General features: G+C 53.7%; 1 protein-coding gene across 5 annotated transcripts in view; it reads right to left on the reverse strand.

The window, feature by feature from the left end:
- ZC3H3 (zinc finger CCCH-type containing 3) overlaps positions 1-24,916 on the reverse strand; it is a 137,796-nt gene that overhangs the window by 80,369 nt on the left and 32,511 nt on the right. For all 5 annotated transcript variants that reach the window (XM_080579956.1, XM_080579955.1, XM_080579954.1 and 2 more), the window contains one exon: positions 274-421. In XM_080579956.1, coding sequence (XP_080436082.1) covers positions 274-421 — 148 coding nt within the window. The remainder of the gene's footprint in view (positions 1-273; positions 422-24,916) is intronic.

Below are 24,916 nucleotides of genomic sequence, written 5' to 3' on the forward strand. Positions count from 1 at the left end.
GCGTTTACTCATTATCCTTACAGCTTATTTAACCACAATGAATTCAAAGAGGGAACAGATACGAAGGAGCAGGCTGTGGGAAGCCGTTTGCCACCAGCCCAGCTCAGGCTAACGTGATTACTAACACGATTTCACACTTTAAGTCAATAAACTCTGCGTGGAAGCGGCTAAACAAATGGAGAAATTAAGTGATTCTTGCAAATAATGTGCAGCAGCAGTGGCATGGAGCGCTCGCGGCTCTCGGGTCCTGCATCCGAGGGGTGGCAGGATTACCTGGATGTCCCGAGACGCCTGGTCTTCCAGCTGGGGACAGGGCTGCTGAAGGACGAGGAGGGGAAGACCACGTTCTTCTTCACTATCCTGTAGCGCGTCTTTATCACCTTGTTGGCCGGGGGGCTCCTTGCGAAGAGCAAGCTGGCACCTGGGGGAAAGAGAAAGGGGAAAAGGGGCTGAAATTCCCAGAAATTCCCAGATGACGTCTCCCTTCGGAGCAAATTTCTGCACCGAAACCATCCCCGTTTTGAGAACATTTTGCGGGACGATCTACAAGCCAGCTTATCCCGCTGAACGTTTCGCGCCGTTACCGGCTGTGTGTCGGACTGGTTTTCTCCGCGTGGTGGCTGGGAATTTTAATTTTTTTTTTGCAGCTTTAAGGAAGGCGTCTAATTGCCTGACTTTTATAACATACAGCCGTAACTGCCCGGATAATTAAAGCTGACACTACATGCTGAGACTAAGTCTTCTGGTTTTAGAACTGATTTAAAGGGCTGGCTGTTTTTCTTGGAGATGCTCTCGTTAAAATTATTGCAGGGTTGAGAGGGGAAAAGCAGAAGCATTATTTTCCCTGAAAACGCTGTACCCATCCCCACGGCTGCCTTGGAGAAGAGCGGGGCCTCCCGGATAACCCGGTCCTCGCCGGGATGGTTAGATGAAGAAACAAAAAAAGAAAGGAAAAGGCATTTTGAAGTGGCTCTTGGCCCCCGGAGCAATCTGCAACTCCCCGGTTTAACACGGAGAATTATATTTTTATATACATATATGTATATTTTATATTTATAATTATATATTATATTGACAAAGCACCGGGATTTTTCATACCACGGCCAAGTGGCAGCCGGACACTGCCGGCTCCTCTCCCCTCGCTCACGCTGCTCGCACAGATTTGCTGTCACATCCACAGCCAGGCACTAAAAATGTTAACAGCCCAAAAAGCCAGGAAGTCAGCAGCGGTGCCTTAAGGAGCTTCCGATGGTTTGGGTTAAAAATTAAACGAGACGTATTCAATAAAGACTCCCCGGGATTAGGAAAGGAGGATGACAAATTCCTTTTTTTTTTCTTTTTGTCCTAAAAGCTCTTCATTTCCCAGGTAGTTAGCCTTCCTTCACTGAGCCAGCTTCTAAATGTACGGGATTTGGGAGATGCTCGCAAGCAAACAAATATCAAAAATTAAAAAAAAAAAGCTAAAAAGCTCACGCAAGAGCAACCAGAGGAACTGCAAATGCCCACAGCTTTAAGGGGGAAGGAAGAAGAGAAAGGAAAGAACAAAAAGCAAAGTGGCTTTCCAGCACTATTTCTATGCTTTGGGACTTTTTCCAACAAAATTCTTCAGGGCAACGATCGTGCCATCGGTCTTTAAGGCCCTTTGCAATGTTTGAGCAATAATTGCAATTAGAATTGTATAAAACAACAGCAAAGTTGGACAAATTTGCTTCCGATAACTGTTTTTGGGATTGCTACATAAAACAGAATAGGGAAGGGAAGGGAAGGGAAGGGAAGGGAAGGGAAGGGAAGGGAAGGGAAGGGAAGGGAAGGGAAGGGAAGGGAAGGGAAGGGAAGGGAAGGGAAGGGAAGGGAAGGGAAGGGAAGGGAAGGGAAGGGAAGGGAAGGGAAGGGAAGGGAAGGGAAGGGAAGGGAAGGGAAGGGAAGGGAAGGGAAGGGAAGGGAAGGGAAGGGAAGGGAAGGGAAGGGAAGGGAAGGGAAGGGAAGGGAAGGGAAGGGAAGGGAAGGGAAGGGAAGGGAAGGGAAGGGAAGGGAAGGGAAGGGAAGGGAAGGGAAGGGAAGGGAAGGGAAGGGAAGGGAAGGGAAGGGAAGGGAAGGGAAGGGAAGGGAAGGGAAGGGAAGGGAAGGGAAGGGAAGGGAAGGGAAGGGAAGGGAAGGGAAGGGAAGGGAAGGGAAGGGAAGGGAAGGGAAGGGAAGGGAAGGGAAGGGAAGGGAAGGGAAGAGAAGGGAAGGGAAGGGAAGGGAAGGGAAGGGGAGCCACAATCCAGCAGCATCCCCAAACAGCACCAGCGCCCCCTCGCCTCCGCCGCTCCAACCTTACAAAATTACGAAGCTGGGAATTTGTCGATTGCATTATTGACTTGTTTTTTTTGCCCCCGCTCGGGCTCCGGTTGCCGCTAATCAGCCCAGAACCCAACCAAGCTCCCGCTGCCATCCCTCCCTGCCCGACGCTCGCACGAGACGCGGAGGTCTCGAATTGTTGGGGGCACGCAGGCGTCCCCGGTGCCGGCACGCAGACGGGCTGGCACCTGGTCTAAACTCGATTCCCCGGCAGTAATTGGATGTCGTATTCATGCCGGAGCTGCACTTCGGAAGCCGCCTGCCCGCGCGGCTCCAGCATTAAGCACCTCGTGAAAGCGGCTCTCCGAAGAGCTCGGTTTTCTATTATTACTTGCTAGCTGAGGGGTTTTGTGTAGATAATCATGTTATTTAGATAGGATGTTGGTTTAATTCCCTTCATTACAGGCTCCCAGGGTTGTAATTTTTTTTCTCCGCATGATGTATTCCCCGTGGCACATTTCACTCAAATCAAACACTTCAGGCTTTTATTACAAACAATACCCCGGCGTCCCCCGTTATCAGCCCGGCACACGCGCGCACGCTCCTCGCGGAGATCCAGAGGTCACTTCTAATGACTAATCGATCTCATTAGCTTTCCTAATTAAAAACTTTACTACCGCAATGGAAGACAAACTACAAAAAAAAGAAAAAAACTGCTTGCATCATATTTGAATGGGATATGAGCACCATTTATCAGGCCCGCGCCGCGCTGCTGAGGTTGGGGCTTTGCTCGGAGCCGCGCTTCCCCCGGGCACCGATCGCTGGGGGCTCTGAAAAAACCTGGCCCGGGGACCCCAACGCCTCAAACCGACCTTCAGATGGGAAACCCAGGTCCAAAAAGCCTCCCCGGGGTGTGCCAGCACCTATCCTGCCTCTGAGCAGACGTGGTCCAGGATCCAACGCACGCATCCCATAGGAAAGGGGCTGAATGCCGCAGGGTGATGTAGGGCATTATTTCAGCCCGTGTTTTGCCCCGAGAGGTTCCAGGAGCTGACACCGCTTTAGGAAGGGGACACTGGAGGCAGGGAGAGCACCACAGCTCCTGGGATGCCTGCGGGAGAGCTGGAGACAACACGAGGTCCTGCTGCCTTCTGGCGGCCTTAAATCATCCCCACCTGGCTGTGCCCGGAGCTTTCACGGCCCCGAGCACCCCAAAGTGCCTCTTACTGCTATTCTGTGCCTCCCCCAAACCAAGGAAGTTTATAAAAGTGATAGCTTAAGCTTTATTTCTTGTTGTTTTTTTTTTTTAAACCTCCCTCAATGAAAAATTAAGATCACTCGCGAGTAAGTTTCACCAAAAACGTAAAAGCTTTTGTAGAAACACAAAAACGAATGGAAAATCTGTTTTTGTAGAAGCATATTTTTTCTTCCACAGCAAAAAAAGAACGGGGGGGGAAACACTGACCTGCTGTTAATTACAACAAATCTCCTGCTCCTAGGGCTGCCGTCAAATTGTAATCCTCCACATCTGCCAAAAAGACGAGTGAGAAGGGGAAGAAGATATCGATGCCCGTTTCTTCATCCAACCAGGTCTTTCGATGGGCTTTCTGCCCCTTTTCCTGCTGTGGCTTTAAAGTAAACAATGGGAACTGCATCCCTTTGGGGGATATTCCACAAAAAGGGAAAATCTGCCCAACTTCTCCCTTGCTTTTCCCCTCCACATCAGTGGATAACCTCAGCACCCGGCCGAGCCCCGAGGCACCGGCAGAGCAAATCCTGCAAACCTACTGCTGGGAAAAAAAGAGTTAAAAGAACAAGGATAAATTTCCAGGAGCACAGATTCCTAAATTCAAAGGGATATTGCTGCTTTCAGAGAAGGATTTGGGACAGGGAAAGCTTCCTGCTTGGGCACGAGTCTTGTTCAGGCAGCAAAAGAAGGGAAAAATAAAAATAACAACGGGTGCTGCGGGCATGAAGCCACAGCTGAAAACCCACCTAGTCCAGGTGAACTACGACAAAAGCAGAGCAGAGGCCAAAAACCTTGGATAAAACCAAATTGCTTCTCCAGAAACAGCCGTTAGGAAGAAAAATAAACAGCTAAGGACAACTGGCGCACAGGCATTTGCTCCGGATTTATTCGAAGCTCTGCTTTCCTCCTCTCCCAGGACTCAGCACACCTGGTGCCAGCGCCGATTATTCCCAGTTGCTCACAGTGCCGCAAGAAATCACCCACGGGGGGCACGAGGGGATGCTCAGGATGGTGCTGGAACAAAGAGCAGCCCACGGAGGGCTTCAAAGAGCATTTTAACCCCAGGAGAGATCCCCAGCGGCTCCCCAGAGGGGCTGCAGAAGAAGCTGGTTTGTGCATCCTGCCCTGATTTTCACAGGAGGGACCCCGGACGCAAGCACGGTGCTGAGCCCTCGGCACCAGGCACCACGAGGTGACTGAAGGCAACGGGCACCAAAATACCACGAAGGAGCCCGGGCTTTGGGTGCCGGAGCTGCGGTGCCCATCAGGGCACTGCTTCCCAGCACGACAGCATGTGGAGAGAAGGGGGGAGCACATTTTGAGCAAAATTTCTCGGTGGGAGAACGAAACCCAGCCCCAGATTCTTCCCTGGGTGAGAAAGATCTGGGAAGGGGAGGAGATGGCCAACGGAGGAAAATATCGAGCCGAACGGAACGGCGGAGAGAGGAGACGGGATAAAACACGAGGGCAGCAGCTGGACTCGGGACCTGCCGTGGGAGCACGGAGCGTGTAATAGCAATTACGCTGAGTAATTTGCCAGAAAAAGGAAGGGTCCCAGCAGCTAAAAGCAGAGAGGCAGAGTGGTTCTGCCTCCGATGGCCTTAAATAAACAAAACACAAAAACCCAACCCTGTGGGGCTCCAGAAGAGGTTGGGGACCTCCCCAACTCGCCCTTCAAGAGTGATTTTAACTGGTTACATAAAAAATGGCCTTCCCAGAAGGACAGACATATACGGATTCGTGTGCACAAGGTTTCAGCACAGCCCTACACGCCTCTCTCCCCAGCTCACATCGTTCTGGTGTTTCGCAGGACACCGGGAACACCTGCCCAACGCCCGCCCGAGCCGCGCGGCCCCAACGCCTTTTGTTGTGCTTCCCGACTTGGCCAAGCCCCGCGCGTTAACAAAAGGCTTTGGGATTACCGTAATGCTGTTACGAATTGAGTGTGAAAGCAGACACCAGTATTAGGGGGCGATTATCACCGGGCGCGTTCAATATGTTCCCGCAGAATGGCACAGCAAGAGGTTAATTATATTGCTGCTGGAATCGGCTTCCAAAAGGACCATCCTTCGGTTTAAGAGGGGAATTGAATTTTCACACTCGTTCAGTACTGAGCTCTTTCGAGAGAGGCGGCTATTTATGCCGGGATGTAAACGATGGTTTATGATCACGAGCTGCTGCTTAATAGCAAATAAATCCCATTGATCAAAAGCGCTCTACCTGCAACCCCAATGAGACTGCCGCCGGGGCTGCGGCGCTCGCGGAGGACGAGAGGAGCATGGGCTTTGCAGCTAAAACGTTTCAGCGGGCTCCAAGAGCACTGCAATTTCTGCCTAGCACGGCAGCCACTTTCAGCTGGGCCCATGTGGGGAGTAAATACCAAATCTGCTTCCCTAATTCCTTGTATTGAACGGGCTGCAGGCAAGGATGGAGTCAACGGAAGCCATCGGGCACGACAGCGCATGGGTACGGTGGCACTTGCTAGAAATCAACATTAAGGACATTTTAGCATTAACGTTTTAGCAGGGAAGGTTTTAACACTCACAACTGCTATTAAAAGACTTGCGTGTGTCTGTGTCTGCACCCGAATTTCCAGGTTAGAAGCAAAAAGATCTGAACTCTGTTTCCTGGAGATACGGCGTGGGAGCAAGGGGAAAGCATCACCCAGATTCAAGGGGAAAATAAAGTTGTCAAAAGCTCACCAAGCCCAAGTTCATTAAAAGAGTGCCCTGGGGAAGCTATTTCATGTGACATTTCTGGAAAAGAACCATTTCCACATGGAAACACCACTGGCTGTGGTTAAAGGACAACTTACACAAGTTACATCTCCGCTTGCCTTACACCAAGGAAGGACCCAAAGCCTCGCTCCTGTGTTCTCATCGCACAGGCTCAAGGTCTCTGGGCACCAACTCACCTCCTCTTCCTTTGGAGATGGCAAATAAAGCAACCAAATCTTGCCAAGCTCTCACAAAAAAAAAAAAAAAGCTTATTTTCACAAAAAAAAAAAGAAAAAAAAAGCTTATTTTCAGATTAGGACAACTTTGTTCTCCCTCTTCATCAGGCTGGCTGCTTCTCCTCCTCAAGCCATGGCTGTAATGATGCCCACCTGCCTGCAGAAGGCTGCACAGCTCCAAGATATTCATTACTAAGTGCAAACAACCTGGAGAACAATCCCATTTTCCCAGCTACAGGGCAGAGACCAGGCAATAACACTTCCCAAAACCAGCTTCGGGTAGGTGCTTTTCATCTAGGGTTTTTTTTGGGCAACGGATGGCTCAGAGCAGAGTGCACAGAGACAACGGGAACGGACTAAAACCTCTGCACGATGGGAACTGGAATTAAGTTTGATTGTAGGGTTTTTTCCAGATGTCATGGCAAGTCTAAGCATCCCAGGAGAGACAGAGCTTACCTGCTTCTAGAGATGAAAAATGCGAGATTCAGTTCGAAACTATGATTCTTAAAAAACTCTCCCATTTTCTTCTTTCTCCCAGCCAGACCGAGAGGCTCGGCCCCACAGACAGCTCTGGGGAGAGCCCAGTGGTCTCATAAACCTCCCCAGAGCAAAATCCCGCACTGATCCTGCCACCTCCAGCTGGCTGTGGACCTAGGAGCAGGTGACAGACCCATCGATGATGTCCACCAAAAGGCAGAAGCACGAGGGCTACTTCCAGCATCCCTCACCCAGTCCCAGCTCAGCTGCAGTTCTGTTAGTCCTCATCTTCCCCTCCCAGCTGCCCTCTGAAGCTGCTTCTAGAGGACCGATATTTGCTTAATTCTTCCAAAAGCACCACCATTTCCCTTCCTCGGGACCAAACACAAAGAAATTCGTACATTTCTCCAATTTCTCTAGTGTCTTCTCCATGAATTTTGACAGCCCGGGCGCCTCCGTATGGGCTCAGAGCCGCTCCCACCGTCAGGTGAGGCTGGGCAGGGTTTGTCCTGCAGGAATATCGGTGCTGGGGAACAAGCTTCATTTTAACCACAGCGCCTGGACCCTTCAGTAGCTCATCCCCACCTTCCCCATTCCCATCCAGCAGCCATCCCATCTGGAGAAGCTGGGGACGACGCGGCGACGACACATCAGCAGCGAGCGTGCCGGGAGGGAGCAGAACGAAAAGAAGTGGACGTGAAAATCAGAAAGCTCCGAGAAACTCCCTGGAAAAGTGCTGCTGGAAAAGGACACCAGGAACACCCGCCAGCCCCCGAGGGGCTGAGCACCCGCACTCCCCTTCCAGTCTCTGGCTGTGGCTGACGCTGAGCGAGTCCACAAGAAGGCAACAACATCGTGCAGTGCTGGAAGTGCCGGGGATGCTTTCCTTCTGGATAATAAGGAACAGGACCGCAACGCCTTCTTGGCACAAAAAGTAAGGGAAAGGGAATCACCGTGCAGTCCTGGGAACTGGGAATCCTGCCTCCGCGGTGGAAAAACCCCAAGGGTGACGCAAGCATCTAGGCTGACGGCTGGATTTTCCATCACACAACTGCAGCCAGCTGGGTTCAGGGCCGGCCTTGGCAAAGCAGGGCTCAAGCTGGCAAATCCGAACAGTGACGAACACGGCAGAGCTGGAGCAAAGCAGTCCCCAGCGAAACCACCGCTCCCACCCACGCTCACCCCTCCGACCTCTTCCTGAACTAAACTGGTGCCCAGTGAGCGCGTCTGGACGTACACCTGCACCGTGGGAGTTGGTAAGGCGGCAGTTTAATTAATCCATCTCTCAGATCTACCCATCCGTCCTTCTGATCGACGCACCCGGCCGGTGAATCCATCCGAGCTCCTCCGCAGCCTCCCCTGCCCTCCGTCTGGGGGCAGTCCGCCAGGGAAGTGTCGCTCCCAGTTCCTCCAACGCCAGAGACGAGGCTTCAACACCCCTGGCATTTCGGTGACTTTCCTTAAACACCCCCAGAGCACTCACACACTCGTTTTAAAGGAGTAGGGGGGAAAAATGGGAATTTTTATTAATGTGTGGCCATGTACCGGCGTTTCCTCTTTCCCATTTACGTCCCCACCTGGACGCAGGTTGAAGCCTCCCCGTTTCCAGCCCAGGCTGTGATGCTGCCTACAAAGGAGGTTTATTGGATCCGGTTTCTCTGGGGGATTTTGCTTTTCTCACTTTCCAGCTCCAGATTAAAGGTGCTTGGGGCCAGCATCTCCGTCCAGCAAGGTAACTGTGAGCGCAAGGTGCCATGCAGCGCACCGCTGAAAGGCACCAAGCGAGTCCTCGGTGCTGCTTTGGGAGCTGCTGCAATCCCTGCCCTGCCCAAAACAGCACGAAAACCAGACGAGAGAGAGACTTTCTGCCTCAGAAACACCAAAAATCCTCAGGACTCGGAGTACAGCTCCCCTGAACCGCACTGCTGCGGGCTTCTCTTTTTCAACGTAGTAAATGAAGCATTTAAATCTCGCACGTAGCGCTGAAGATTCATGACGTGTGTCTCCCGGTCCTGGTAAGGCTAACGCTGATTTAACACGCGGAGATCTTTCCCGGTGCTTGGTGGCCCGTTACACCGCGACCATCAGCAGGCCGTACGGCACAGCCCGCGCTCCTGTCCCCCACGACTTCCCATCCCTCGCAGCGACGGATTCCTAACGCCCTGCAGACCCGCACAGATGAGTTATCTCCTCTTGTAACGCAAGCAGCCCTTCAAAATATTTCTGTCTCGCATCAAACAGGGCCACTTAAGTGGCTTCAGCAGCAAGAAAAATTTCTCCCCGAGCAACACTTGCTACCTACTTGTCTTCTTGTTTGACCCAGAGGTCCCTGCAGCGGATGGTGCTTGCAGGCAGATGGGGACCTCGCAGCAACTGCCTGGGTTAATGCAGCACCCCGCGTCCTGAAGGAGAGGAAAGCACTTTAAAACTATTTCCAGTCGCTAGAATCAGAAGCAGACGGCTCGTGGATTGGTTTGTAATGCAAAATCAGGACGACCTCTTCCAGTTGAGCTCTAGCGGGGCAGGAGAGGGGACAGCAATCTGCCAGGGCACCTCCTCCAACCGCAAAGAAAAGGGCAAGGAGCACATGCCGAAGCCTCTGTTGAAGTGTAGCGGGAAAAAAAATCCCTTCCCAGAGCCTGCACATGATCCCAGACCTGCCAATGGTCTTCTGCAGCGGCTCCTGGCCTCTCTGAAATTCTTGGTGGATTTCAAACAAATTTTGGCTGCAGTCAAGATTTGCAGACACCGCGTTAGTTGCAGCAAACAGGTGACGGCTACGCCGCTGTCAGACACACCAGTGAGTCAAAAAGCATCTAGCCCTGTGCCGACCACTTATGCGGTCCCAAGGGGCTGCCAAAAGCCGCCCTCGTTGCCCACCCAAGGTCCTTGAGGTCACGGTCAGCATGCTTCGGAGCACCACCAGCACCAGGTGATTTGGGAAGCCCAGGTGCATTGCCCACAGGGGACCAGCTTGGACTCAGCTCTACAGGACACAGTTCTAATACCAAACACTGGCAAGCACCTGCGTTTATCCTCTCCAGTCCCAAAATACAGAGGGAGACAGACCGAGGTTCTGCAGGGGACAGGAGGACATCTACCCCGGCATCCACCTTGCGGGAAGCCGGGTGGATGCGCGGTCCCGAAGCCGCGCTCGCAGCCCCTGGTGGCTGGGCACAACCTCGGGGTCCACACACCGGTTCCTGGCTCTGCTGCATCCCTGTCTGAACATCACGGGAGCTAATGAGCCCGCTAACGAGGGGGAAAGGCTGCGGTATCCCCGTCTCCACCGGGACCACCGAGGGGTGGCCATACTTAGGCCTCACTAGGCCGCACCCTTCCCCGCGGCATCCCCCCAGCGGCTCTCCAGAGCGCCGGGCCTTGTTCAAGCACAACCCTTACATTATTCTAACAAAAGAGGGATTTTTTTACGCCCCCCCCACCTTCCGTCGGTGAATGATTATGGATGTGTTGCCAGGAGCCGGCTCCATTCCTCTAAATGAGAGCGGGCTGGCAGCCGAGGCGGGCGGGAGGCTGATAAATGCCCTCCTCCCCCCCCGGCCTCGCGGCGGGAGCTGCCAGGGGTCCTCCTTCTAACAAGCTGCAGATGGAAGATGACTGGAATAACAAAGTATGAATTTTTATGAGCCTAATAAATCACTCCACTTTTCCCGCTCTTGATCGTTTTCAGCACTTCACACGGCAGCGAAACCCCGGCTATAATCAAATGGCTTCGTGGATCCTGTGCTAGCGCGGGGAGGCCGCTCCGCCGCGGCAGACAACAGACAGCACTCGTCAGGCTGCAAACCCACCTGCATTCGGGCTTTAGGACTGACTCCGTACCTCTTTTTTTAATTTAATGATGAGAGATTTGAATCCCATAGGATTTTCCCCACCCTCAGAGGCCCTTCTCAAAGCGAAGGCCAGCCTCCTTCCCCCCGCTTTTACCTCTCCTAACTAGCCGCTTAAAAAGACCCTGACCCGACTCCAGCATCGGCAGAGAAACGTGGGGAAAGTCCCTAAGGATGGAGGGAAACTTTGCAGGCAGCAGGTTTGTTAAAATCCTTTTAAACCCCCTTCCTCAACCTATAAATAAAGCAGGCGGCGAGTGGGCTCCAAAAAGGTTTCAGCTTCAAGTTGCTACCCCAGAGCACGTGCACATGTATCTGCCAAGGAAAATATCTGCCGAAAAGCCCCAAAACAGTGTCTAAAACAGTGAGCACCACGTCGATCTAAAGAAAATTAAGACTTTGCTCTCCCTACCAAAGAATTACTCTCGAAGCCACCAGGACAGCGACCGGCGGAGGAGAACGGGACCAAAGTCAGAGAGCATGGTTGCATGAGGCAGCACGCAGCCACCGAAACGCTCTGCAACACCCCGAAACCAGACCAGAAACCCAGCCTGCAGCTCTGGGGAGCTCTGAAAACTGCAAGGACAGCCTGTAAAATGGATGCAGTCCTCCCGGGCCACCGGTGCCTTGCTGACGGCAAACCCTCCTAAGGACAGGCACGACCCTGATACCCCAAAACATCCTGATGCCCCCGAAGTATCCTGATGCCCCCCAAATATCCTGATGCCCCCGAAGCATCCTGATCCCAAGGCTTGCAGGTTCACCTCCCCGAAGCAAGGAGGGGAAGCTAGCAGGGAAACCTGTTGTTTTCGTCATCCTCCTCCGGCCCCGTTCCTCAATCCCTCCGCTACGTTTCCCCGCGCACCGCTTTTCATTTGCTTTTCCAGCACGGCACTGAATCAGGGAGGGAATTCATCTTTGACAAACATTTACCGATTATCAAATCACAACTGCAGCCACAGACAGGGGCAATAAGTCACTTTAAGCAGCCGTCCGTACTGCAGTCTGAGGAGTTTGGGCAGCTCAGCGATGACAAATAACTCCTGTCAAAGCCGCATGTTCCCTCGCGCTCCGAATCCGTGTTCTCTGTTGTTCCACGCTACCTGGTGTTTAATGACAACACTGTCAGACTAAGACGAAGCCTCTGCGCTGCGGACTGTCAAAGCCCTATTAGAGGAAAGATTGAGACCCTACTCTTCTTAAACTCACTCAAGCAACACAACCTGCTAGTTTTTATAATTATTGTGCGAGAGCCATCGATCGCGCGCTGACACCTAACCTATCTGTATGAAATGGGAGTAGTTTGCTGGGTGACAGTTGCTATAGATTATTGCGGGTGGGTTTTTTTCCCCCCCTTTTATCCATTGCTCTACAAAGCCTAAAATGGATGGGAAGGAAGAAGGGAAAAGCGTGTGCCTTCGCTTAGACACCTTCTCTATCCCCGCTCTTTACCTTCAAGAAGTTTGCCACTCGCAGGTCTCTTCCCCGTTTGGAAAACCAATCCAGCTCGTCAGATTCGCACATCTCATGGTGTGAACGACATGCAGGTCACCCCAAAAGGCACTCAATGCCAGGACAGTGCGTCAGGAGCACGTCCTTGCATGGAAATGCTCGCGTAGGGATTTGGGAATTACAGAGCAACAGCGGGCAAGGCCAGCACAGCTCAGGATGCAGGGGAAATCCCAGCTTAAAACCAACCAGCCTCAGGAGACAGCTGTGCCATGCAGACATGAGGACGAGCCCCAGGCTGCTCTGGAGAGGACTTTCACCAGGCTGCATCCGATCTACACCACGCTTCAAAGCTTCCTTCGTGCACGAACTTTTCCCTGTCTAACGACACAGCTGCAACTCCGGTCCTGGCGAGGGCTGGGAGGTTGAATTTCGTTGCAAGTGTTTGTTAACCTTGCCTGTTTGCATCTAACTCAGCCTCCACTGGTTCATTTTGTTCCACTCCCGGAGAAGGACTGGACTCAGTTTGGGGTTAGCACCAAGGAAAATCTTCTCCCCGCCCAGAAACTTGGGTCAGGCTGAATTCCCAGCAGTATAAAGGAAGGAAACTGGAGTCTGGGGGTGCTGGGAAGCTGCTTCTGAGCCAGGAAAAGAGGCACAATGGGAAGATCAGAGCCAAGGAGACATTCAACCACACCAAGGGAAACTTGGGCTGGAGAAGAGGAGGCATCTTCTAGCAGGAGGGCCCTGGGCAGCAGCACCTTCCCCACGGACAGACGCTTCTCCCAGTCCATTACACGCAAGCAATGGTTTTGTTTCTCAGGAGCTCCATCCTCCAAACCAAGGTCAGGTCCATTTTACCATCAGTTATTTTGGAATTGGTACACGCGTGTCTTAGCACCACGTGCACACCCCAGCAGCAAACACTTACTGGAAACTCCTGAGGGTCTGGACGGGTGAGGAGGAAGAAAATTGCTTTTGCTTTACAGAAATGTCCTCATTTGTTTAGAGCAGCTACTGGATCCAGTAAGTTACTATAAATAAATATTTGCAGTGCCTAAGCTACGCGCAAGCATCAGTGCATGTGGTTTATTTGCTTGTATTGCCCATTTGGGTGATACAGTTGGGTGAGTTTGGCACACATCCACATCTTCCCCTCCCCAAAGAGCACAGCTTCATACATGCTAGAAGAGAAGAAACTCACCAGCACTCCATCGAGAGGCACCAAGAGCCACCCAAGCCCTTCCTCACCTCCTCAGTCCATGCCAGGAACCATCTTCAGCAGGTCCTACGTGGGATCCAAAGAGCCCAAACCACTGAACCAGCGGTGAAACCTTCTCATGGATCTGATCCAAAGGAACGGCCCTCTTTGGGAGGGGAGGAGTGTGAGAGAGATTAAACCACGGGAACATTTCAACCGGACCTCTGCCTGGTTGAAATCCATGTGGGGCTTGCAGTCACCTAAATGTATTGTGTGGAAAACGTAACAGCTGGTCATGGGAAAGCCATTCCCGTTGGCTAACTGGATGGCAGGAAGATCTGAGATAAGCATCACAGCCTCTCAGATCCCATCTACGTTCATTTTGACACCACTACAGCCACAATTATTAGTACAAAGGCACAAAAATGACCCCAGGCTGTCTACTTAGGAAAGGGGGCAAAAGAAAGCTTTGGTGTCATTGGCCGTTTAGCTTCTGAAGACAGCGATGAAGTTGACCATAAGTTGGCTGGTCCCAAATAACTTCTCCAACCCACCTGAGGCTGTTAATGAAGAAGGGACCAAAACTGCCAAAATGGAGAAGAAGAGTTTCCATTTCTGGTTGAAAACAAGCACTGTTTTAATCAACTCGTCAACAACCCTACCGTTGCCCTCCCATCGCATGCCTTTACGTCCAGGTTCAATCCCCGCAGACCAACGCAGTCCTTCTGTCCTCTCCTACGGCACACATCAAAGGAAACGGCGTCTCGTTCCGCGATGAAAAACTTAGGGTAGCACCCAGCTTCCGGCTCCGATAAACACCTCGTTTTCTAAACCCTGAGTGACAGGAGCAGAACGCTTCCCTTGCATCGTCCTCGGGATCACCCGGGGATGTCAGAGCAGGAAAAGGAAAGAAGAACAAGAAATCTCACTTCTCCTGCCTCTGAGTTTGACAAGTCATCCTAGACAGGGGCGGTAATATTTGATAAATTTTCATTTTCCTTCCAAGGCTGTCAGGTAATCTTTTTATTGACAGCACTCCAGGGGTTTTCTGTAGTCTCAGGGAAAAGGGCTCGTGCTCCTGCTTGTTATTAAACCAAGTACGTTATTTCAGATGGAGAAACAGCTACGAGCCACCTCCACCTCCAAACAAGTCCACTGGGTGCGAGTGTACCCAAGGCTGGTTCACAACACGGAACCCTTGGAAACCCCCCAGCAAAAATCCAGAGCCGAAACCACCGCTAGCCCCGGGTCTCCTTTCGCACCGGAGCTATCGTGCCTCCCCCTCTGTCTTCGGGGGATAATTTTACAGTTAACGGGCCTCAAATGCCAAGAGACATTTCTGCAGCTTAAGCGTGACCACATTGCTTCTAATAATACCCTCTGGAGTCACAGTGGGGCGGTGGTTCCCAAACCACCACACGAGGCCATTGCATTGAGATCCTGGCCATGCGAGGAGCTGCACCAAGCCTTGTCCTCGAGCACAACGCCGTCCCATAAAGGGTCGGTATCCTGACCCCAAGCAGGCACAACCCCGCATCGTGATGACCGAGGGAAGATGAAACCGGGATGAAGAGCAGCCTGCTCTCCCTCCTGCTTCTCCACAAGGCTAAGGGAGGATGCCCGAGGAGGGCAAGAGCACAGGCAGCTACGGACAGCATCAATGATTTCAGGAGGAAGAATTACCAAAGAAAACCGGATTTGCAAAGGGAAATGATGTCTCAGAATCGGTGTCCTCTTTTCTCTCACTGCACTGTCAGTAGTTCCCTGGAGAGGGTAAGCAAGTTGAGAAATATGGACCCATTTTATAAGAAGAGGACAAATAGTTTCTCTCAGTGTTGGTTAAATCAATAAAAGAAGTCCATTTAAGTTAGAGGCGTCTTCCCTTCAAGCCCTTTTTCCTTGTTATTTCATTACCGCACTTGGAGAAAGGTCACCCGCAGAGAAGCCCAAGGTGTCGACTTCCCAGTGCCACGAGCATTTGATCCAGGAAAAGAAATTAAAGCAGGGCCAGAAATACCACCGACCACGACGCCAACAAGAAAAACGTTGCAAGAATCATAAATAAAATCGCCAGGGCTCCATTTCATCGTCAAGCACTGGTTTTACAGCTCTTGCTCCGGTCACCGTGAGATGCTAAGCCCTGCCTGCATCCCACCAGCCTCAGGACATGGCCACGACCAACCTGCACCAGGCTACCTGATTTTGGGTGTCTGCAGCCTGTCTCAGGTGGGAAAATCCAGTTCAGCCTCATCTTTTGAGCAAGTTCGTCTTCTGAACATTCAGAGAAAAGCAGGCTTGGGAACAACAGGCTGAAGGAGAAGCTGGGGAGGAACCCCTCTAACCAGCAGCAGGTCCATGAAAGCTTTCTGCTCCCCAGCACGGGCTCAGATGAAGCCTTGCTGGATTTCTGTTCGTTTTGCGACTGCCAAAACTGCATTTTTTTCTAATTTTTAAGTCCAACAGGAGACTAAGGATGGAGACGTTCGGTGATGAGCCATCAATGAGGAGAGCTGCGGTTTCCAAGAAGAGCCAGGTGAGCCAAACCGCAGAGAGGTGCTTCTGAAAATCCCACCCTCCAACTTTTAACACCCTACTCGTGCTAAAAGTCAGAAGAGAAACTTGGCCGTGAAGGCGAATTCTCTCAAACACCCGACACCGTGGCAGGAGTGACGCTCGCCACATTCCCAGCCCGGCCTCCTCCTGTTACCGAGCTGTTCCAGCACAAACAACTGTCCCAGTTCACGGCGCAGTTATTTCGGGTCTCCTGCTCTGCAGACCTTTTGGTGAAAGCCTGCTCCTTTCTCCTCCGTACCTCCCGGTCCTTCAGGACGTGCAGTCTCGTCCTCACCGTGTCCTGCAAGCTCGTGCCGCGTGGTCTCAGCCCTCAGGGGCTGGAGGACCTCTTGCAAACCGTGCGGGTGTTGCAGAGGGATGTTCTAAGCTCCTAAGCTCCACGTTCTCACCTTATTCCACCTCTCAAGCAAGCTTTCAGCTCCTCGTTACCTCACCTGCCAGCTGCCGAAGGATGGAGAGACAACACAGCAAGGACTCGGGTGTTTCCCTCTCGTAGTTCTCTCCTTACCACCAGCATCAGCTTTAGGTTGCGGTTTCTCTGGGAAAAGCCCAACCACCTTCCTGCCATCCTGTTCCTTCTGTTCCTGCTGTACAAAGCACGGTTTGGTTTGGTTTTATTATCTTTTTTTTTTTTAAAGTACAATTTGTGGGAACAATAAACGCTCACCTTGCAGTAATTCGTAGTAGTTCTGCCAGTACTCCTGCTCTGGATTAAAAAAACAGAAGGCAAGGCACGACACAGGGCTTCTCGTGCAGAGGTTCACCAACAGCCCAACCCAAATCCGCGGGACTCCTCGGTGCCCCGGGACAGACAGACACGGATTTTGGTGTCCTGCAAAAGGGGGAGCGCAGCCCCATCGGCTCCCTCCTGCACAAAACGAGCGCTCCTCCGCACCCACCTCGCAGGTGGCAGCAGCTTAATTAACGTTCGCACAGCCTCCTAAAGCCAATTAGTGCTGAGTATTATTAGTTAATAAAAGACTCCATTACTTAGGTTATTCCTTATCTGCATGATCCTCCGCGGGCTGTTTTTCGAACTCGTCCCGTGCAGTCTGCTTTAGACTCAGCACCAGCCCCGTGAGTTCAATACCCGAATCCTCATCCCCGAGCTCCTGCCTGCCCTAAAATCATTCTGCAAGGGGCCGTCGCCAACTCCAGTCAACCCAAAGGTGCTTCTCATTGCACAACAACAATCTCGGAGGGGTCTCAGGGCTTTTGCAGCCTCTCCGACAATGCCAAGATGCGAGGCAAGAACACTCAAGAGGCCACCACCACCAAGTCACCCCGACTGGCAACGTCCTAGCCCATGAAATAGCTGAATTTCAACAAGAATCCCTCCAGTTAGTAACATCTTAGCCCACAAAACAGCTCAATTTCAACAAGAATCCCTCCAACTAGCAATGGCCTAGCCCACGAGATAGCCAAATTCCTACAAGAACCACTGCCCACGTCACTTATACTTCTCTGCTCGTTTTCTGTGCCGCTCCACGACTCGACGGCTTCATGTTCAAAGGTCAGAAATCCCCTCGCAGGAACACCCCGAGAATAGCAGTGCTATAAAAAGAAACGAGAGCTCACAGCAAATCCCACGTGCAAACCATAAAACCATCATCCGCCGCGGGGATTCTGCTCCGAAGGCGTGCGAGGTGCTGAGCTCAGAGCCCGGCTCTGAACTTCGCCAGCGCCTCCCAGGCTTTCACGTTGGCTCGGGCACAGGACCAGGCTTCACGATCCGAGCCCGTCCGACAAACCTTGTGCTGCTTTGGGAGGGTTTAAGCCCGAGGAATTAAAGGTTTCAGGTGAGGTCCAGGAGTCCCGTGCAGCTCGGTAGAGGTTTGACGAAGCATCCTCATAATTTCCTTTACAACACGACGGGAGCCGTGTTTTTGGAGAACCAAACGTTACCCTTCTAAGTCCCCTGTGCAGAAAATTCAAGCCAAGTAACATAAGCAGCTAAAATAAGCAGAAAACTCAGAAGGAGGGCGTAAGATAAAGGAAATCCTGTACAATGCCTTTTAATTAAAGCATGATATGAAAGAGGGTTACCTGCAAACACCTCCCAGAGGCCACCCTGCTGTTATAAAGCGTCCTTTGCAGTGAGACCAAGCCCTGTCCTTGCAGGCTGGATGGCTGAGCTACACGCGGGGAGGGAGAAATGATGGCTCGGGCTCGGCACAGCTCCAGGTGCCACCGAGCACCAGCACCAACAAACCCAGAGCCGGGGCTCGGAGCACCTCCGAAAGCACGCCCGAGGGCTCTGCAGGGCGCTCGCGTGACTCCAGCCCTAAAATAAAGTGACCCAAATCGGCAACTACCAAGATCATCCGGGCAGCTTGAACGCTCCTGGCCCTCCCTTAGCCTTTTCCATCGGCTGCCCAGGCATTCTGGTCTGTCAGCACCTAAGCTCGGGAGCTCTCATCGCCCCCCGCCTTTGCTGTTGGCACAAAAGCGAGCGTTTGTAAGCAAAGCGCCCAGAAAAACTTTGTCCCCCTCTCCCCGTGCCCCCCCTGAGCTCTTCGGGGAGCAGGCGCAGCAGCACGAGACGCGGTGCCCGATGTTCCGCACCCTGCGAGCTCCTCCGGCGTGCGCTGCCTGGGTAACCCCCCAAAGCGCTTCCCAAAGCCAGCTGCAGCTCTCCTTAATTAGTCTCCGCGGGTATTAATGAATCCAGATTAACGAATCCGTTAATGAACCCCACGACGTGAGGACCCCACTTCGGGCAGCGCCGGGGGAAGGCGCGCCCGATGTAGGGCCGAAGGCACGGCCCCGAACACGCCGTGCCCCGCAGCAGGAGCTCGCCGCGTTTGCTCGAGGGCCCTTTTAACCCGAGCTGCTGCCTTCCAGCTTCTCCTCCCAGGCAAATGGGGCTCGAGGGTCTGAACAGAAGGCGGCGGGGAAGACGTTAGCGCATCAAGCCGTTGCCTTGACTCAGCACTTCGCTGGCAGCCTTCAGCAGAAATAACTTCCCCGGCAAGAGCGGGCTGGGTAATAAAAACCTCGCCAGCGTGTCCGCCCGGTCCTCTTAGCGGGGGCCAGGTTTTAAAGGCGGTTATAACAATTAATAACAGCAAAAAAACGGCTGAGAGCGGCAACGCTGCCACTGCGAAGGGAGCCTGCAGAGCAGCCACCGCGCTTGGGAGGAGATCACAGGACTCCAGCTCACCGCAGAGGTCGCCTTGAGAAAAAAGAGCCACGTGCCCGGTGACTTGCCCACTGCCATCGCTGCTTTCGAGGCAGAAAGCACAAGAAGCCCCCAGGAGAAGCTGCCCTGGGCGCCGATGTCCGGCTGCAGATGGACGCGAGGCTCAAATCCATTTGTCTGGAAGCCAAAACACACCGGCACGGGCTCGTGCTGCAGGGGAAAGCCTGCAGCCACACGGTTCTGGCCCTGGATCACAGCAAAATTCAGAAGTGAGGCCAGATCTGGGCAGCATTTGGGGCAAAAGTGCAGGCCGCAGGCTACGTGGGGTGCAGAGCCGGGTGGGACTGAGCTCCAGCGTTCGGGTGAGATGTGCCAGGGGACTGGTTTGAACACGGACGGTCCCCGCTTTCTGCCCAGCTCCCTGTTTCAGCACCAGCAGCCCGCCCTGCCGGCCTTCCAGCGGGGCTTGGAACGCACCGGAGAAAACAGAAGAGAAGAAATGAAGCGAAATCTTCCTCCAAGCTCAGCAAAACCTTTCAAAGCCGCTTCTCGGGGATGATTCTCTCCCCTTGATGTACCTGGGCGAGTCCCAGATTCGGCAGAGAACACAACTCCTCCGGGGCGGCGGCTCCCAGGGGCAGACGGCACCGGCGCGGTGTCTTCGGGCAATCAGAGGCTGGGGAGAGCGAGCGGAGCACGAGGCAAATTCCTCCTCTTATCCTCTGCCTCTTTTCGTCTTTCCCTTCCTGCACCCCAGGGAGGGTGCCTGGGTGCCTGCAGGATCGCCACTCATTTTAGCAAGATGCCCGGAGGCAGCAGGGAGGAGGAGCAGCACCTTCCCCGCTCGCCGTGGAGACTCGGTTGTACCCGGAGAGCCTCCGGCAGCACCTCTGGATTAGGGGTGAGGATGACACGAAACGGTACGCGGTGCCTGCAGGCTCCGGAGAAGCTGCTCTCAGGTGGGCAAAGGCATCCGTGCCCCGCTCAGAGCTGGAAAACTTTGTTAACTTCACTCCCCGGCGCATCCCTCCCGGCTCCATCGGTTATCTTGAGCGCGCACGGGGCTCGCCACCTTCCCTCGGAGCCGCGCTGGCACGTCCCGAAAGCTCCCGGCTGACGGAGTGACAAAACCCCCGCCTCCCCCCCCGATTAATGCAAGTGGTTTGAGATGTAAAACAACACAAGCGGGCTCAGAGCTCTTTAAAATAATAAACCGCCTTTGATTGTTCGCATTGGTAAAAGCCCCGGCAATATGGCAGCCCGGGAGGACGCCCATCAATAAAGCCGAAGCGGAATATCGATATTTAGCTACGTGGCAATTTATAACAAGCCGGCAAGCGATTATTAAGGCAGGGCTGGGTAATTTGCACCGAAGCAATGGGAAGCCTGGAAGGGGACAAGAGCTTTGTGCCTCCGCTGGGTTTATTTCCAGGAGGAGGAGTTGGGCGCGAGGCGAGAGGAAGCAAGCGCCACACCTTTCGTCCTCCTCTTGGCGAAGGGAAACCCATGGAAATCATCGTCACGGCCCTCGGGAGACGCCACAAGGGGTCTGAGAGCCGCCGTCACTGTCACCGGGGCGAGCAACAAGCTGGCCAAGGCTCTCGGTCATCCCCCCTCGATGTGGCATGGGGTAAGGGACGTTGGCACGACCCTTCCCAAGCAAAACGCTTCCCTCCAGTCAAGGCAGCTGGAAGGGTTGTCCTCGAACTCAGCACTTGCATTTGAGGAAACGCAAGCTCATTTTCGAGGCACTGTTTTCTCTGAAATCAGCGCAAACCACACGTGGTTTCTTTACTTTATCCTATTTTTGTAGGGGAGGGCACTGCAATCAGTCTTGGAAGGAGCAAAACCTCCAGATGGGTTCGTGCCGCGGTGCAGCCCAAGAGCCGCAGAGGCACGCGAGGTGAGGCGGGTCTCAACCCTTATTCTCGAAGCATTTACATGGAGATTTTCAGGAAAAAAAGAGAAAAAAGGGACAGCAAGCATGGATCTGCAGGGATAATGTCTCGGGAGAACCTCTCAAGGCAAAGAAACCTCAGCCTCATCCTTTGCAGGGGTTTCTTCGCGTGGAGATCGATAAATGACAATTACCCAAGACATGGGCCAAGATCTTTTAACCCAAAAGGCCACGAGGTGACGAGCAGAGCAGCCCAGGAACGCTGTGGCACCGCTCCCGGTGCCCTAAACCTGGGGAACCCCGCGGGTTTTGCAGCTCGAGGAGCTCTGAACCAGCCAAAAACAGCTCGGAGAGCCCCGGCACGGCTTTGCGGGGTCACAGGAACCCGCGGGCTGTGGGGAGGTGTCAAGGAGCAGATGGCCACGTTGAGCAAGGGACGGCCATCGGGGGGTCCTAATGGGGAACAGAGCGGGGAACGCAGCTCCCGTGGGGGGCTGGAAGACCCCAGCACCCCGTCGTGGTGCAGGGCGGGCTCAGCCTTGACACGTTGCTGCCTTTCCAGCCCAGCTGGGAACTGCGTTTGCGGCGGCTCTCCGAGGCGATTCCGTCCATCCGCAGGGCGGCAAGCGCCGGCGTTGGGTTTCGGCAGCCGTGCAACCTCCTAAACTGTCCGGTTATTCATACCTCGAGGCATCCCTGCCTGCTGGGAGGGGTTAAAGGCTAGGACATCGACGTGCCGTGCCACTTGCGCCTCCAGATTTGTCGTGTGGGAAGCCCGGACCGAGGGCTGCAGTGCCCCCGGGCTCTCCTCTGCCAGCTGCCGGGGATGCTCTGCCTGTAAAATGTGGTTAGGCCATGACCTCACCCAAGTTTTGGGTCTAATTCTGCCGTAAATCCATGTAGAAAAGCCCCTAGATGAGACGTGAAGGTGCTTCATCCTCTGCCGAGCCGAGATGCAGATTAAAAGGCAGCTCCGATTAAACCTCACATCCAATTAACCCCACGCCGATAGCACTCTGGTGCCTCCTCCCCAAAACTTAACACACTGTGCACGAGTGTTACCCCAAAAGCGGCTCCTCCAGCATCCCGGCTACCCCAAAAGAAGGCTCCTCCAGCATCTCAGCAGCGGGCCATTAAATCCACTCGTGGTTAATCAGCCCGACCCCAAAACTCTGCTCGGGGTGGTGCTGGCACCAAGCCGTGCCGAGAAGTGCCACCTGAATTCCTGGGTCATTTTTTTTTCCCCTTAATTATTTCCCTGTTTTCCCAAGTCTTTCCCGTGCGTTATTTTCAAAGCTGAGATCCCCGGGCGCCTTCTCTCCCTGCCTCTCTTGGGGGGAAGAGCACGGCGAATATTTCGTCCTTCCCTTAGGATACCCCCGAGAAATTTCCGAGCATCAGTTCTCAACCTCCCAAAAGTTTCTCCCCCTCCTTAAAACACGGGGAATGGAGGCCCAGGAGGGAACAGGCTCTTCCTGCGCCACCCAAATGGTTCAACAGCAAGAAAAAGGGGGGAAAAATATTTAAAAAAAAGCAGCAACTAACCTTTTTCTTCCTTCCAAAGCTGCTTTGACATTTCTCCTACCGTCCGAAGCAGAGCTGCCTGCTTGGAAACCATCCCCCAGGGCACCCCCAATGGTCGTTTTGGCCATCACCAAGCCTCCTGCCTCCGGGTAAAATGAATATTTTTTAACCGAAGGCTGGAAAAACGCCCTGCGAAGGGCTGCAGCAAGCGCGCGGCGATTTCCAACTGCACGTGAAGCTGGGACGGGGCGCTGCTTTGCTTTGAGTTGGGTTTGGGGGGGAATGTCCTAGGGTAACGTTTAACCCCGTAACTTCACCCTCTTGTCTACGGATCAGGGGTCTGTGGATGACTTTGGGGAAGGGAGAAAACAGCTGGATTTCCCCCCCAGTCCTTCCTTGAAAGGAACAAATGGAAGAGTAAGAAGTTAGAGACGAAATATCTCCCTATCAAGTCTCCCCTCTGGCCCCGCAGTTCAAGAATCAGGAGCGAAACGACGTTAAAAAATAAAATTAAAAAGTCAAGCAGCATTTTCTCCCTATATATCCAGCCCCAACCGAGTGTTTGAGCACGTTTACGCCCCCGTGACTCCGGAGCACCGCTGAATTAACACCCAGACGTGCCGTGGAGCTGAAGGATGCTCCTGCATCCTCCCACCGCTCTTCCTCGGCGGCGTAAAGCAGGGAGAGAGCTCGGCCGGCCAGCAACCAACACGGGGAAGCTCTTTTCCAGCTCCCCTACGAAATCGCCCAGCACCCAGCGGGGGAGGCTGACAGATCCCCGGCCCCCCGCGGATGAATCGCTCCCCAAAGCCAGACGTGGCGGCGGGTCCCCACCGTCGGCACGTCCCATCCATCTCCGCAGCCCAGCGCTGCCGGCGGGAGCTAATCCCCCCCCGCCCCGTTCCCCTCCTCGCCAGGCGGGGAGTTCGTTTCCACTTCATTACCTCGCCACGAAGCGAGCCGGAGAGCCGGAGAGCGTCTTACTTAGCGGCCACGGCACCCGTGCCGCGCCACCGGGGCTGTGCCGAGCCCAGGACCGGCTCCGGGGACAGCGGCATCACCTCCCCGGGCACGAAAAACCCAGCTGGCACCGTTTAAAAAGGGGTAAAGGGTGGGAGAAGGGTGAGGTTAACCCCCGGCAGTGCTCTGTCCTCAGCCTCCCTCCCTTTCGGGTGCTAAAGGCGGGGGAGAAATGCACCCCGCAAAGCCCACAGCTGGCAGGACCGCACGCAAGGACACCCTAAAGGGTCTGCCTGCTCCTCCAGGCAGCTCCATACAAGCTGAGCCGGATCCTTTCCTGCTCTAAACACATGGATTTGGCACCCTAAGCCACGGGAGCACCCAATTCTGCCCTGCAGGAACCCCCCCTGCCTTGCGGCGTGTCCCAAAAATCACACCAGGGCACTGGCGCAGCACCAGCACCAGCACCTTCCCCCCCAGGAACCCTCGTGCCGTTAAACCAAGACCCAGAAAAGTCCCCAGGAGCCCTCCCCGTAACTCCGAGCCCTCCCCGTAACTCCGAGCCCTCCCCTACGAGCTGAGGGATGCCGAAAACAAAAGTTTGGGTGCTCGGCGCTGGATGAAGGCGGCGCTGCTCTCAGCTTCCAGGTCATATCCTGGCCAGCACTGCTTCATCCCCACCATCTGCTAAGGCGATTACGAGCTGAGGAAAAACCGAAAGAGCAGCAAAATTTGGGAAGGAGGCAGCAGCATCGGGCTCGAGGTGAGTTTCGGAGCGGCGCCTGTACCTCACCAGAAAAAATCCTCGTGGACAAGCGTAAAGGAGAAGGAAGGGGAAAAAAAAAATCCAGCCAAATGAGGGATGCCAAGTTAAAGCGCCGCTCCCGATGGCACGGGAAGGCTGTTATTTAACTACCGCCACCAAATAAAAGCGAGCGGTCCATTCAGGTTGGTATTAGGAATCAATTAACGGGGCAGAAATCGGCGTCGGATAGAAAATATCGCCGCCGCAGCACAAAGGCAACGCGGGCTCTCCCGCGGCAATCGGACACGGCGAGGCGAGAGGTAATTACAGGAGCGCTGGAGAAGAGGATTTACGCCGAAATCACCGCTCGTGGAGTCGCCTGCCCTGCGTGTTAACGCTCCCAGCTCTCGTGCCCGGCAGCTCAAGGAGTGAGGGAAAAAGAAAAACGGGAAAAAAGAGCGGCAGGTTGTTTAAAACGAGGAGCCCCAAAGCTTTTTGAGGTTCCTTGGGCAGGCGCAAGCCGCCCGTCCCGGTTTTGCGCGGCCCCGTCCTTTATTTGCCAAGCTCGGTTTGGGAAACCTGACCTTGTTGCTTCTGCTATTAAAAAAAAAAAA

Source organism: Anser brachyrhynchus (genome assembly GCF_964034855.1).
Source record: "Anser brachyrhynchus genome assembly, chromosome: 2".
Classification (NCBI taxonomy): domain Eukaryota; kingdom Metazoa; phylum Chordata; class Aves; order Anseriformes; family Anatidae; genus Anser; species Anser brachyrhynchus.